Source organism: Geospiza fortis, unplaced genomic scaffold, assembly GCF_000277835.1.
Source record: "Geospiza fortis unplaced genomic scaffold, GeoFor_1.0 scaffold524, whole genome shotgun sequence".
Lineage (NCBI taxonomy): Eukaryota > Metazoa > Chordata > Aves > Passeriformes > Thraupidae > Geospiza > Geospiza fortis.
In genome coordinates, this window is record NW_005054437.1 from 100,269 (window position 1) to 115,834 (window position 15,566).

Sequence of the window (15,566 nt, forward strand, 5' to 3'; positions counted from 1 at the left end):
GCTGAACAAACCTAGTAAGGTTTTCATCATGAGATTTTCATCCATCAGTTTCAGTTAAGAGTCAACAAGGTATGGAGACAGTTACCTCCTGAAAACAACCCCTCCGACTTTCGGGTCTTAAAATAAATACATGATCTTCAAAGAAACTGTAATCATCTCACAGGAGTGGGCTTTTGAACTCTGATTTTTCTAAGGGAAGTTCCCTTTTCTGAGCAAGTATTTACTCAGAACAACCCATCTTATGTTTTCAGCATCATCAATACTACTCTAGGGCTGAACAAAGTCTCCTACAATTTAAGGATGAATGGATTGGTTTTAGTCACTGTTTCAAAATAAAGCAAACTGAGAACAGAGGGTGAACACTGAAATTTCTCTCCCGAGTAGCAAATTACTGCAATAAATTTGGGCAACCAAACAAAGCTAGAACAGAAAATGCTATGCTGCCTTCACACATAGCAGCACTAAAATATACTGGGTTCGGTTCATAATATTGCTGTTAAAGTTCTCTCTTCTCTAAGGATCTATGTGCTATTACTCTGCAAACCTTCACGGGAATAAATTACGCTTTCCGAGCATTAAAAACACATTAACATGACATAGGGCATGGAAATTCAAACTTCAAATACTGAATCCAATAGATCATAAACCAAATCAGTATTAGAAAAAAGAAGATGGTTACATTAACTAAAATAAAGCTCTCTGAAATAATTAAGTGATTTTTCAGCCACTGTGATAACACATATTCCAATGGCTTAGATATCAGTGCAAGAGTCATTTAGACACAATTTCACTTTTAGTCATTTACTGGAACTCATAACCCTCTGGCCCAATTCCAGAAGATTTCTCAAAGCCAATATAAAAAAAACTTCAAGTCAGCCTGAGCAGCCTATGCCATGCCACATGAACAGTAAGCTGCCACAAGACACACACAGCAATACAGCAGCACATTTTTGAACTGCCTCCATTTTTCAGTACCCTTCAATTATTTTAAAGAAAAAAAGAGACTTGACAACAAACATTAACTTCTCCCACCATTTCACTGACTGTGCTATTAGCCAATTCATTCACTTGTCCCCCATCAGAGACAAAGTTGGTATGCTTATTCTTGCTCATAAGTAAGTGTTTAATTTCTTAAAAACATTTGCATGGCACTAAAATCTGTTACACTTAACATCTCCAGTTTTACCTTACTTCTCAAACCAATAGCCTAATTAAGCATTTTTTGCATAGCTGAATCTAAAACTGAATGTTTATCAAATGACAACTAGAATATTTTATCCAAAAACATTTTAGAAACTCAGTTGAAGGTACAACAGTACTGTAAAGCTAAATTAAAAACATGAGATTTCTTTTAAATAGGCAACATGAGGCTGCAATCTTCCTCTTTCACTTTAGCATGTTCCTGAAATGTTATGTTTTCAGGAATTTTGGAAAACAAGCTTTCCATACAGTTTTTTTTAAACCCATCACATTTACCACAAGCCATTCAAGGAAAAGTTGCCTTAACACCATACTCAGCTTCTCACAGATAATCACTGTCATCACTACCTTACATGACTCTCAGGTACACACTTTTATGCCATCAGTTTTTGTGACAGCCACCAGAAACTGAGCAATCTTATGGCTTTACAACCTGGCAGGCAACTCTGGATACTGCACAGCTCCGCTGACTTGAGTGCACCACTCTGTATCAACACTGAACTTGACCCAGGAACTCCCGCTGCATTTTGGGTCTCCTGTCAAGGGTACTACAGAGCTGAGTGTTGTCTGCAAGAGAGTGTCAATGGGTTCTACACAAGAGATTTACTATGGAGAGTTACACTGCACATAGGAATGCATGCTAGCTTTTACCTCATGCCTTTCATTCTCCTCCATCCATCAGAAACCCAGGTGCTCTATTTAACCATGTGGGGCTTCACCCCTCTCCCTTTTGCAGCTGTTTTCCTAAGATAAGCTCTGAACTGTGTTGCTGTTCTGAGCCAGCTCACCTGCAAAGACTGTTTGAGAACCCTGCCCACTGGGACATGACTCAGAGCAGAAGACAGGTACACAATGCTTTCTGATTTTAGCATGGCAGTGAGACAAGAGCAGCAGTACAAACAGTACTTTGAACCTTCTAGATGGGAAGATGCAATTGGGCTTACGCACACTCAGCTGACAAAATAACTTTGCAGTCATGTAAATGACTGGTGCATTCCTCCTGCTCCCTCAGGATCAGGAAGTTTGCCTTGTTATGACTGACAATGTGCTGGTCTTCAAGTTTTCACACATCTCCATCCAGTTTGAAGAAGGTTTGAAGTGTCTTACAGAGGCAGAAAGACAGGAGGGGAACATCTGGGGTTTTTTTCTACATGTAGCAGTGCTTATGCTTTGAGAAAGAGGTGGAGAATGTAACTATTTACCATTAAGTCTTATTAATTTCAGCAACTCTGGTAGCACAATCTGCCAGGGGAGGGCAGGGGAAATGTGCTGCTACATAGCCAGAGCAAGAAAAAGGGTATTTAAGGATCAGGCAGGTCAGCTCTAAAACTCAGCTGAAAAGTTTGACACTGATCCAGGGGAAATAAAAGTGCTACCACATCTCACCCCAAGGTACTGCTGTTAGCTGAAAAAAAGGATGAGTAAGAAGCCATACCTTCAGGCTTCTACAGTACAGAAGTGTCTTTGCAAAAGCAGGAGAATGCATAGCATACAGTGTCCTGGAGACAGTGACTGGCAGGCCTGAGTGGTATCCCCTGAAGGTCCAAACTCACCATAGACCTTGAAGAACTTTCAAATGCCAAGGACACCTGCTTACAGCCACATGAACCTGGGAGAAAGTCTTTTCTGTAATAAATAATGCACTGAAGTATGCAAAAGTTTATGGCCAAAGAGACATTTTCAAAAGAGGTAACAAAGCTGTCTCTGCAGACCATCCCTCCCAGGTGCAGGTCCAGCACGGTGACAAATGTGAACAGTGTGACAGGCTGGTTTAGGTGTGCAGCTCTGGCTTCCCAGCAGGCACACCAGATGGCTCTCAGTAGGTCTACACAACAACAACTCTCCTGGGCAAGACAGCGAGGGAAAAAAACAGAGGAAAAAGCACAGCAGCAAAATACCTCACAAGGAAACTCCAGCTAAGGCCTGTGGAATGATTATGGTCCTGCATGAGGGATCTTTGTCAAACAAATTATGAGTGAAAGCGAATTACTTGAAGTATTGGGAAATGCAGCTTGGACAAATGTAAAAACCACAGTTTTTCTAATACTAGCTCTCCAAAATGGAAGCAATCCTCTTCAATAATATCTGGGTGGATGTATATTACATGTAACAACACAAATACTTCTTACATCTCTGTCTTACCATGAATTGAATTAAAAATTACTAAGTGAATGACATTAAAATGGCTTCATTGAGGATCTAAGCTAGAATTCAGAGATTCACTTCTGCTAGTTCAAACATAAAACGAATTTAGCCTCACAGTTCCAAGTGTTTTAATGGTTTTGATTCCTCTTCCCACTGAGTATCAGCCAACACACAGCACTGAGTAAGAGAGTTAGATGGAATCCAAATAGGAGTATTATGTGGTATATTAAAATTTCTCTTAAATGCATAAGCATATAACACAAGTGCATCACAATCATATTGACCTAACATGAATAAAAGTTTTTTGGACTTTGCTCCTAACTCTTTGAATTATCAAAATAGAGTGCTTAGCTCCATAATTACCAAAGAAGAGAATGTTTCTCTTGCAAACACAGGACTGCACATGCAGTCTCACTGAATGGAAGACATGATTTTGAAGCATGTAACCTATTGCCAAAAGATAATAAACAGGAGTATAATCTGAAATCCTTGTAGGGGCACAAGTTATCTAACAGAAGTTGTCAGTAAATAAAGCAAAAGAGGAAAAGTACAGGGAAAAAAAAAGGGCTGAAAGAGCAACCTGGAATGTATATTTAATTTCAGCAGAGGTACATCAGTAGTCTCTCACATACTTAGCATTACTAAATTTGAAGTCCTCTGATAAAATGACTTTATTTGAATTCTCTCTGGCATGGCATGCTGAGCATTAATGCAACATAAGTGAATAAATAGTCCTTTCTCACTGGCTTTCTACCAATCTGACTGCATAACTGAGGCCTCACACACAGAACCAGCCATCCTTGAAGACCCTGAACACCAGCAGTGCACCCCTGACTCATTTGGCCACAAGACACTGTAGATGTCTCCATGTACCATGCAGAAAAGCAACACAGGGCACTACTCTGTCCTCATTTGTTAAAGAGATGGGGATGGGGCTTATTATCTCTCAAACATGAAAGACATTAACACCACATCAAATCCCATTTCATATTCCTGAACAGTTTGTCAGCTAAATTAAAACATTTGTGTCTTAAGATTATTAAACACCATCACTGTAATTCACAAATGCTATCTTAATCTAAGTAAAAAGACAAAAGCATTTTCCTTTTCATGCTCCTCCAAGCAGTCTGCATTTCAGACTTGCTGTGGCAAGGAAAACCAGAGACAGCAAATTAATCCTATTAAGACTTAATACAAACAGATGAACCAAGAGAGAGCCCTTCTATTACTCTGTTACAAGTAATTTCTCATTTTCAGAAGTTGCAAATCTCAACATTATGTTTTGTTTAGGAGATTTATGTCTAACATGTAAACTGAACAAAAAAAATCCTGAGAAATTTATACAACTGACCATGTAAATGCATTTCTACAAGTCTCTACATTTAGCCCCAATTCTGTGTGACAGAGGTCCCAGATAAAAATACTGAGTCAAATCAGCAGTATCAGAGAGGAAGAAGTTGTAGGAATGTGCAGTAAAACTTTAGAAGTGACTGTCATCACAGATTTCCATTATCTCATTTGTTTAAGGTTACTTGGTAGAGTAACCATGAAATAATATTTTGTATTCTTTTAAAACAGAATTAGGAATCCAAGCACAACAGGTGCCATGAAACAGCAAAAAGAAGATTGTGAATTTTTGGTTTCTGAAGACTGACAACCTCCCCTCCCACCACAACCTGTGACTTGCCTTCCCAGTGAAAACATTAGATTCACTGTGAAGTGAAAAAAATCAATCTGTGTGTTCTAAGGAACTTGGCATGCACTTTCAAAGTAATCCTTTCAGACATGGAAAATTCAAATGCTCAAAAGACAAACTGACACCTACTAGCTGAAGATAAGATCACTGTTAATAAAACTTAGGCTCCATAATACCCATATTTCCAGCACTGATAAGAATTGTTTTAATAAATGCACTCCTTGCCCAACAATCCACTCAAGAAGATGAAACAAAGGGTAGGATCAAATAGAGGCTTCTGACTTGAATCTGTTCTTCATGTATATTCTCAAGGCAGACCAGTAAAGGTGAAAAGATTGCCTTTTGCCAGCTGCTCTAAATATAAGATGTTGAGACAGATTTGCCTCTGTAATGCTTGTAATCACCTTGTAAGGCTTTCTATCTCACTTCCTGTCCTTATTTTCTGGCAACATTTTGAAAAAAAATCTTGTAAATGTGCTCCCAAAAGTCACAAAGTTGGATTCTTTTTATAATCATAAATCAATTATTGTCTAAATGTTATGGATACAGAGCTGCTTACCCTAGAAGTGGGTGCTCCTTTTGCATTTCAACTTCATTACCACAGTGAGTAATACATCTTTTAAAAAATCAGGATGCCTTTATCTTTTCTTTGTAGTGGTTAAATCCTAAAAAAAAGCAGTAGCAGATGAAGAAATCAAAGAAAAAAAAACCCATTCACTATTTTCTACTTCTGTAATTGACTTTCGTGTGTTTAAGTCATAAACCCTTTCCCAAAAGTACCGAAGAAAAAGGATTTTCCTTCATCCACACATTAAAAAGGAAAAACCGCACCACAAAACCATGCGAAATCAAAATAGAGAGCCAAACAGGAGATACAAGCAGGGAATAAATCCAAGAAGCAAAGATCATATCCTGTACTTGCATCAGAACACGAAACAACACAAAGTACAACACCTTGGCATACAGAAAAGCAATAAAGGAATTGCATAGTTATAAACACCAGCAATGTATCTTGTCATAACACTTAATCAAATGCCAGACACTGTATTATCATTGTCTGATCTGTTAAATGGCTTTCATCCCTTCCCCTCAGTATTCTCTTGTGAGGTCCAGCAGCACCTAGCTTTTTATTATTTAACTTTCATTTTAATTTCTATAGGAACGGACCGTGGTCTGAGACTTCCAAAGCTTTAAATGGGTTCATACTTTTTAAATTAGCCAACAGTGGAGGCTATAGGAAAACCTTGACAACTTCAAAAAAATTTAAAAAGCTGGACAAAAGGGATTTCCACTGAAGCAATCACCAGTAAGAAATCTGGCTATTTGATATTTGTTAATTTAACACTTAAGAGAACAACAGTATGCCAAACAATGTTCTGGCAAAACAAATGCATCCTAAAAACTCCTTACTGCCTCCTGATGCACTTGTTACCAAGGAAGGAATTGATCACATTAGTTTTACACCTGGGAGGGGAAGGAGGAATTGTAAAAATGGGAGTTGAAGTGGCAATCTGTAGAAGGAGGCATTTTCAAAATCATACTTCTAAGGTAAGAACTATCAAATTTTTTCTCTCTGAGAATGATTTTTTAAAATTATTTTTAAAGGTTTTTATTTACTTTTGCTATAACCAAGAAACAAGTACTGCCAGGCATAGTTTTTTTCCAGTCTTTGCTGGCATCTGATGACATGCAAAATCCACTGAATTTATGGAGACCTCAGCAATCAACTGCCAGGAGACCAAGAAAAAGCCCTTAGGCAGGTTTTAAAACAGGAGACAGTTTAGCATTTTTGTCCTCACAGGACTAGATGAATCACATTTACTTTTTCTTCCCCTTCCCCCTCCTCCCTCCACAAAAAGGTTCTGTTGGTTGAATGCTGGGGCAAAGGCCACGGACTGCATTAGACTATCCAAAAAACAGAGTCCAGAAGCAGCTCCTGCCCTTGACAACCTCAGTTTAAATTAGAGAAAGGCAGCCAACAGGCAAGGGAGCCACCAGGTGGGAAGACAAACAGGTCCCTGTCACTGAGCAGGCTTCCCAGTACAGCAGTCTTGGAAAGCTGTGCCATGGCCTCACAGCAGAAACACAAAACTCCCTTTGCTCAATCTTTCATTAAACAGTAGCTTTACAGTACCTTATAACCTTAGCACAAAGGCCAGAGGGACTGGCAGGGCCCAGAGCTTGAGTGACTTGTTGGTAAGTGAAAGCTGGAAACATCAGGCAAACACAAACAAACACCATCACAGGCATAAAAGTACAGGCACAACCCAGGCTCAAACCAAATCCAAAACCCCTAAATTAAAAGCAGGGAGAAGCAGTCTGTTTGCTGGCACTGCCTTGGTGAATTTATGGCCCCACAGTGACAAATGGGTTTGAAAGGACTAATGTTACAACAAAATAAGCAGGTAGTCTTGGCACCTTTAAGCTCTCTCCCATCTCATTCACCTGCAGTAACACACCCAGTAATGCATACTTGCATTTCTCTGCCTACAGAATGCATACTACCTATTAAAGAACAACTTTGAAGCAGTAACATTCTTCTTTAGGAGACAGGAAAACAATGAGCAGCTAACAAAGTCACTTCCACTAATACAAAAAAGTAAACCATTAAAAAGATTGATCAAATTCCTGTGAGGGTAATTTAAATTATGTATTTCTCCTTGACTATTTTTCTATAAGATTTCAGTCTTACAGAACCTGCCAATAAAATTCATCAACACAATTGAAATAGGGCAGATAAGCAGCATTTACACCAGAAGTTTCTTGACCTAAAGTTCTGGGGTCAGCCAGGTAAAAAACAATTACTCTAACCTCAAATCATCATCATTTTGGCATTATTTTTCCATCCATAAAAGGAGCTATGGATGAGATTTCTTTGCAGAGAACACTGCAAATTGATAGCTTTGTTCCAGTTCACTACAGTTTCTTATTGATTTTCTCTCGTTTTAGCCTGCATTGATTTGTTAATCTCTTCTCTGTAACAGTCCTAATGACAAATTGAGAATGAAAAACTGCATGCTTTAGGGCCTTTTCCACCAGCCTCTAGCTTCAAACCATATTTTCGCTTGAACTTGGAACATGTCCATGCACTTACCCTAGGTTAGATCTGATTCACCTTAAACTAGCTTGGATGCATTTTACACTGAAACCTTTCTGTTCAGGCTTCTCATGGATGAATGAAGCAACCAAAATCACACCAGTGAGGCAGAGCTGGAGTTCTGTCACTTCCAAGGTTGCTGCTCACAGAGACTGTCTCAAAACTCAGTACATTCTTAAGTAATTCTGCAGCACTGCCCCTGGTTGATTAGCACTAACTGCAGCATGCATCTGAAGGTCATTACTGAGCATTTATGGCACTGGTTGGAGCAAAGAAATCCTTCCAAGGAGCAGGATCACAAGCTGTCTCTATGCTCAGAGCTGCAGTCATGGTGCACTGTTACTGGAACAATCCATGCAGAAGGATGGGACCCAGCCAGTATTTTCAAGTTAAGGAAAGCAGTAAACATGAAGAGATCAGAGAGTTGCAAGGCAACTTAGATTAGCAATTCTGCTACCAATAAGCTCATTAAATAGAGCTGCAAACTTGGTGTCATGGTTGGGGCCTCACTACAGACAGCTGATGCCTGTCTGCACAAGCCATGGCTACTGCTGCAAGTAGTTTTATTCCATTTTCATTTCCTGATACTTTCAGAGATCTCCAAGTGAGACACTCATTTGGAATTCTAACTGCAACACACCACCAAACTGAAAATTAATTTATGACTTATGAAGACTAAGGCTTGCCCAGAGTCACATTTGTAACACCTCAGTTATCACATGCTGGGTGGGTCTCCACCTCCTGACTTTATCCCATGTCATTCCTCTCCTACACCACCCCATCTGTCAGGAAATCGACCTTTTCTGGTCTCCCATACAGATTGCAAAGCAGCCTGGCCCTGGCTGCCACCTCACTGCTGCAGTACAGCCCCAGCAGAGCAATTTTGGTCATTTTAAACCAATCCTTATGTGCAGAAGTGCTACTTGGAAAGCCTCTAGTGTGTACCCACACAGCATGTGCTCCCTGGCACGCAGAGGCAGCGCGGGAGTTCTCCTTTGCCATTCCCTGGGTGTGACTTTGCTTTCCCAGCTCCCTCCAAGCAATGCCAGCTGCAGGGAAATTGGTAGGGGTGGCAGGAAGGACAGTGCTGGGAACCAGTATCACCTCCTCTTTGCTTTCCAAAAATTACAGACCCAGAGTTGGTGAGCTAGGCTCTGCTCCTAACACACTGCTATTCTTAACTTGCAGAAATGACTTTGCTGTGCATGTTAAATGTCTCCCTACCCAGGCCATGAGATACTCTTCACAAACCACGGTCATGTCTTAATGGGATAAGAAAAGCACAAAGTGGGATGGCTACCTAGGCAAAAAGTGGCATTTGGGTTGCAGCAGTTTGGTTCTGCTCTCAATTTTCTGCTTAGGAGAACAGCAGAGAGAACTGACTAAGCTAAGAAATAAATCCTGTTCCCTCATTGCCTGTGACATGACTGTGAACTCTCAATGTTCTTGCAGTGCTGCCAAGATTGGTGTTACTCTCCTACACAGGGCATGCAAAGCACACAAACACACCTAATCAAACACAGACTTGCTGCATTTTGTATGCAGACTGTAGTTTCCATCTTCTGTTACATCCTGTTTGGGTTTTCCCCCCTTAATAATAATTTCAACCATTTGGTCTCTTAGTTTCATCCTTAATTGCAATTTGTCATTCACACAGTGAACTGTAGTCGGAGTACACTTCTCCATGGCCTTTATTTTCCTTTATTGTCTCTTAAAATTAATTGATAAGCCAAGAACTTGATGCAAGAATATTAAAGGGACCATCTCTATATTAAAATTTTCATCATTGCATCTCTGAAACAGCATAACAAAATCAATCAAGGAAAATTCAACAATGCCGTTTCTCAAAAGACATGGATCAAGACCAACTCATAAAAGACACCAGTTCATAACTGGAAAAAAAACACCAAACCAAAAAACTCACAACACACACCAAAGTATTACTTGCTTAGCAAGTGAGAAACTACACATCACTTCAACTTTTTTTTTGCATTTACCTCCTTCCTTAACACCCAAAGTGGGGTTTTTTTTAAGCAGCTTATTGGATCAGTTACTTCACACATATTCTCAAACTTTGAGCAGAAAAATCTGGTTTAGGAAAGTTCAACTTGTTTCTTTCCCACAAAAACACAAACTTCTCATTCTGAACATTCAAAATAAAAACACAGTAGCCAGTCAAACAAATAGGTATTTTAAAGCCACACACAGAGCACAGAGATGACATATAATAATATGAGGTTATTTCTTTTGATATCCCTTAAAGCCTCAACTATAGGTTTACTTACAGAGAGGCCTTTAACAAATTTCCCTGATAAGTCACAAACAGTTGTCATTTTTTTTAAAACCAAAAGGCTCCATTTTCAATATTATTGTAACTATATGTTAAGGTAATAATGTGTATACATTAATCTATCAGTTATATAAGCAATTAATTGTCATCATACAGATACCTTAAATTTGTCTTGTAGGCAGTTGCTTAATAGTTTGCAACATGAATGGGGAAAAGGAAGAAAAACAAGAATATGCTAAACCCAAAGCTACCTTTCTAACACTTAAACAAAAATGACATCTTACTGCAACTGCACGGAAAAGAACAGCAATAAATTTGGACTGCAAAGCACCATGAGAAGATGGGTATTTATGGTGTCATACCCTGAAAGAAAGGAACCATACAGAGGATCCAGAATAAACTCTATTGTACTGTATTGCATGAACATGCATATTAGAACCATAGACCACAGTAGGATCAGGATAAACACAGTAGGCACATGTTGTCACCAGTCTATCAGTTATGCTCATTCCCTGACACAACTGGTCCCTACATCCATCAAGATGCAAGTTGAGTGATGATTATTTTTTAATTTCCCAACTGAAATTTCAGAGATCCCTCCCCAGAAAATTGTGATCTAGCACAGTTTGCTTTGAGTAGAAAAGGACATGATGAAAACATGGCTCCATGGGAAGCCATGCATATCCAAAATAATTGCAGCCCTTCCTTCCATCCAGCTTAGCAAGAAACATTCAGCACTGCACAGACACTTCTCACTTGTCTATTGCTGCAGCAAATGTTTGCTGCAATGTGAATGACATGCTGAACATACCACAAACAGTAGAATGATAGCTATTAAAGCCAAAAATATCAAACAGACTGGAAAAGCATTTTGACAAGGAGGAAACATTAAACCAGATCTTTGTAGCATTTGCTAAATAGAGAGACTCATCATATTTCGGGCCATTTGTATTTAATTGTCCTTTCTTCTGAAGAGGTCAGATGTTCTGAAGAGGTCCTATCAAGGACGCCCCACAACACAAGAGCACTGCCTGAAAAATGCCTCACACAACAACTTCTCAGTGCCTTGGCCTATTCCATGTTGGTTAGGCACTGAAGCACTGAGAAGAAAACAGCAAACAGACCTGCAGTGGCAAAATGGAAGAACTTTGAACACATTCAACAGCTGGAACTATCAATGCAGGATGACCCCAACATAGGGAATAATGTGCTCTGATTCCATGATTTCAGAAGGCTGAACAATTGCTTTATTAAGCTATGTTATATTACACTAATACTATACTAAAACTATACTAATGAGATACTATATATACTAAAAGGATTCTAAAGAAAAACCCATGACAGTCACAACACAGCTTTGACACAATTGGCCAGTCAATCCAGCAGAGTCCAATTAACAAATCACTCTAGCTAAACTAGCTCCATAACTCATTTCACATGTGCCAAACAACAGGCGCAGCAAGTGAAAATAAGAATTGTTTTCTCTTCTTCTCTGAGCTTTTCAGAGCCTCCCCCAGGAAAAATCCTGGGAGAGAGAATTCTGTCTCTCTCTGTTGAGAGAATGTGAATACCACAAGGAACCTCCATGCTTTTCAACCTGCCAGGAAGACACACTCAGATTAGTGGATAATTATCTAAAGCTCTGGCTTTTGTTCCTCCTTTGCTTCAGTTTAAAGGAAAAAAGTACTCTTATTTCTCAAGGTCAATGTTTTCAGTTGAAGTCAAACTCACAATGGAAGAGGTCACTCACAACACTTCAAAAATCAGGTTTTGAAGTGGCAGACAGACATTATAACAGTGTCAGTTCAAAGAAAGGAGAATCCCTGGTCTTTGGTGGAGAAAGTAGGCAAGCCATGGGCATGGAGACACAGAGTAACACAGGAGGTTAAATCTACTCCTCCGTCCTTGAGCTAAACCTGTGTGTCTTTTACACTGTCCTCTAATCCTTAGATTAGTTTCTCCACTTTGACTTAAACAATATTAACTGAAGTGCAGAGGCAATCAGCAGACCACAGCTTTGCCAAAAATTCAGTTGAATCATTAAAAGTGATTTATAAAAATAGACCATGAATAAAAATCATCAGTCATAATCCTCAACTGTTAAACTGTCTCTCTGCATTAAACACAAAAATTGGAATTGTTAATTCAAGGTAAACATGGAAAAGAACTCATCTCTATATTCCTTTCAATTCAGCTCTCAAATCAAATCCTATCTCCATATGAAAACAAATGGAAAAAGGGGTAGCTTGTGTGTTAACAAAGAACAGCTCACTCTACATAGCCTACATACTGCAATTTAATGCATTTTCAAGTATAAATTCTAGCTTTAGCATTATTTTGTAATCTTGAAGTGAAACAATTTAGGTCCTTATTATCCGTTTTTCCTTTTTTCATCAACACAGCTTATCCCAGGATGCAGATGATCCTCTTAAGTCATCTTTGTGCTGTTATCTCTGCAAAGAATGATGTCTGCTCCAGAACACTGCCATTGCTAATCACTCAAATCAGGTCTCTCACAGGTCTATAAGGAGGAACAGCGCTGAGGGCAGCAGAATAAAGATGAGATTGTTGTTTCTCTTTCTTTTCAACGAATCTATCTGAATACATCCCTTCACTTTCATGGATCACTTGTCCTGCCAAGGGTAAGTTCCACTGTGCAAAAGCTGCAGCTGCCTTGGCTTTGTATTGTCTGAGAAACAACAGAACAACGTATTTGAGACACTGCACACAGCACAGATGAAAACCAGCATGAAGCAGCTTCACAAATGGAGCTGTATATACATAACTAATGACAAAAAGTAGGGACCCCTGTGTCAAAATGGGTAAGAAAGCTGTCTGAGGCTCAGAGGAGTTAAAAGTGACTAAACATTAGTGCAGCATCATGGGTTCTGGGGCCCCAGAGAGGGTCCCTCAGGATGGCATCCCTTCCCTCCCATGTGTCATCCACATCGTACAGCTTGTTTGTGTCGCAAACTTGCTGAGGGTGCCCTCAATCCCACTGTCCTTGTCACTGACAAACAGCACTGGTCCCAGTACCAGTGCCTCAGGAACACCACTCCCCACTGACCTCAACCCCATGACTGCAGAGATGGAGCCAGCATTTATCCCCTGAGTCAGCCACACATCAAACCCTTGTCTCTCCATTTAAAGACAGGATGTCATGTGGGAAAGTGTCAAACGCTTTGCACAGGTTCAAGTAGATGATGTCAGTTGCTCTTCCCTCATCCACGATTTCTGTAACCCTATCATAGAAGGCCACCAGATTTGTCAGGATGGTGGCCAGATTTGCTGCGGTGAAGCCATGTTGGCTGTCCTTATTTCCCATATACCTTAGCATAGTTTCCAGGAGGATCTGTTCCATGATCTTGTCAGGCACATAGATGAGACTGACCAATCTGTAGTTCCCCAGGTCTTCCTTATTTCCCTTTTTTAAAATCGGGGTTATGTTTCCCTTTTTCCAGTGGGAACTTCACTAAACTGCCACAGCTTCTCAAGTATGATGGATGGTGGCCTAGCCAGTTGCTCTGTCAGTTCCCTCAGGACCCATGGATTTATCACATCAGGTCCCATGGACTTGTGCACCTTAAGGTTCATCAAATGGTCTCAAACCTGGTCTTCTCCGAAAGTAAGCAGTGCTTCCCTCTCCTTGTCCCTGCCTTTGCGCTCTGCAACTTGGACCATGTGGCTGGAGAAGTTTTGGGTTTGTTGATTGAAACTCTTCAGCCTTTTTTAGAACAAGGCAACTCTTCAGAAGTTTCACAGGTTCTCTTTAATACCTCACCAAAGTTTAATGCCCTGGATGACTACACTCTGAGTGGCACCTGGACAGATCAATAATCTGATTTTAAGCCAACAAGCTGCACCTCAAACAAAGCCCATCTTCTGCCTGTTCCCCCATCTCTGCTTTCCTGAACACGTCCCCTCCTTCACTCACCCTACAACTCAAACTGGAGACTTCTCAAAGAGCACAAGAGATCAAGAGTAAGCTTAGTGGGCAGAAGTTCTGGATCAGCCATCAACCACATGTCTCAAACACATCACAAGTTTTTGTTCCTGCCCCCACAGTACTGGGAATTTCCACTCTTAGCTGCAATACAGAGAAGCCAAGAGAACTGTTTACATGGCTGTGCAAGTCTCCCCCATGGATCAGAGGGACCACCAGCTGTGATTTGTGGAGTGCTGGTCTGGAGTTTCAGACAAAAGTAGTGCTACACCTGGGCGAAGTCCCACCTCCTCTGCTCAGCTGCACTGCAGGCACAGCTTACACCTGCACACATTGATACCTGAGAGAACTTGGAATCTTTTGCTAAGGTTGATTCCACCAAGGAAAATATCAGTTCCTGAATGCAAAAGCCTTTTGAAAGAAATAATTGAATCTTACTAATTTCTGAATTTACAGGAAGAGCAAGCAAGGGCTTGTGCTGCAGCATTTGGATGGGTTCTATTGGGAAACTGTCCTGATTATTTTAAGACACAAAAAAAAAAAAAAAAAGAAAAAAAGGAGAGGGGTAGAAATTATAATTTTCTTCTTTACCTGAGATGCTCCATTTAGGCAAGGAACTGAAACAGGGGTGTTCCCCAGCTCCAAGCACTGTTCAGATGCTGTGCTCTGCTGCCCACTGGGAACCACCGCGTGCCTTCCAAGCTGCCCGTAGTCCACTCTGCCCCAGGTGAACACCTTGCCAGCTTCTAAACACAAAACACATTTCAGGATTACTTATTCACCAAGTTCCTGAAACATGTGGATGCCAATTCAAAACCAGAACTTGTAAATGCATCTTATCTACAGCTTCAAAAGCTTGGTGAAAACTTATTTCTGGGAACAGAACAAAATAAAAACATTAAAAACTAGCTCAAGATATTATGTTATACTTCTATGAAGTGTACTTCTATGAACTCATTCTTCATTAACTTGTTTTCTAGCAGAATAACATCTGGATGGTGGCCTGGGCTGTAAATAAACCATGTCAGTAAAGCTGCATAACCTGGATATTCTGCATACAATAAATACACTTTGTTTAACTAAAGGACATATTTTAGGTTAATGGAAGCACAAACAAAACAGCTTATTCTTGTACATAAAAGATTACAGAAAAGAGAATTATTTTCTATTCCCATTCTTTGCCCTAGACAATTCA

General features: G+C 40.0%; 1 protein-coding gene across 1 annotated transcript in view; it reads right to left on the bottom strand.

Moving 5' to 3' along the window:
- The window catches only part of SERGEF (secretion regulating guanine nucleotide exchange factor), a 140,566-nt gene that overhangs the window by 95,544 nt on the left and 29,456 nt on the right, over positions 1 to 15,566 (bottom strand). The window contains exon 11 of the mRNA XM_014309543.2: positions 14,963 to 15,117. Within this exon, the coding sequence (XP_014165018.1) occupies positions 14,963 to 15,117 (155 nt within the window). The remainder of the gene's footprint in view (positions 1 to 14,962; positions 15,118 to 15,566) is intronic.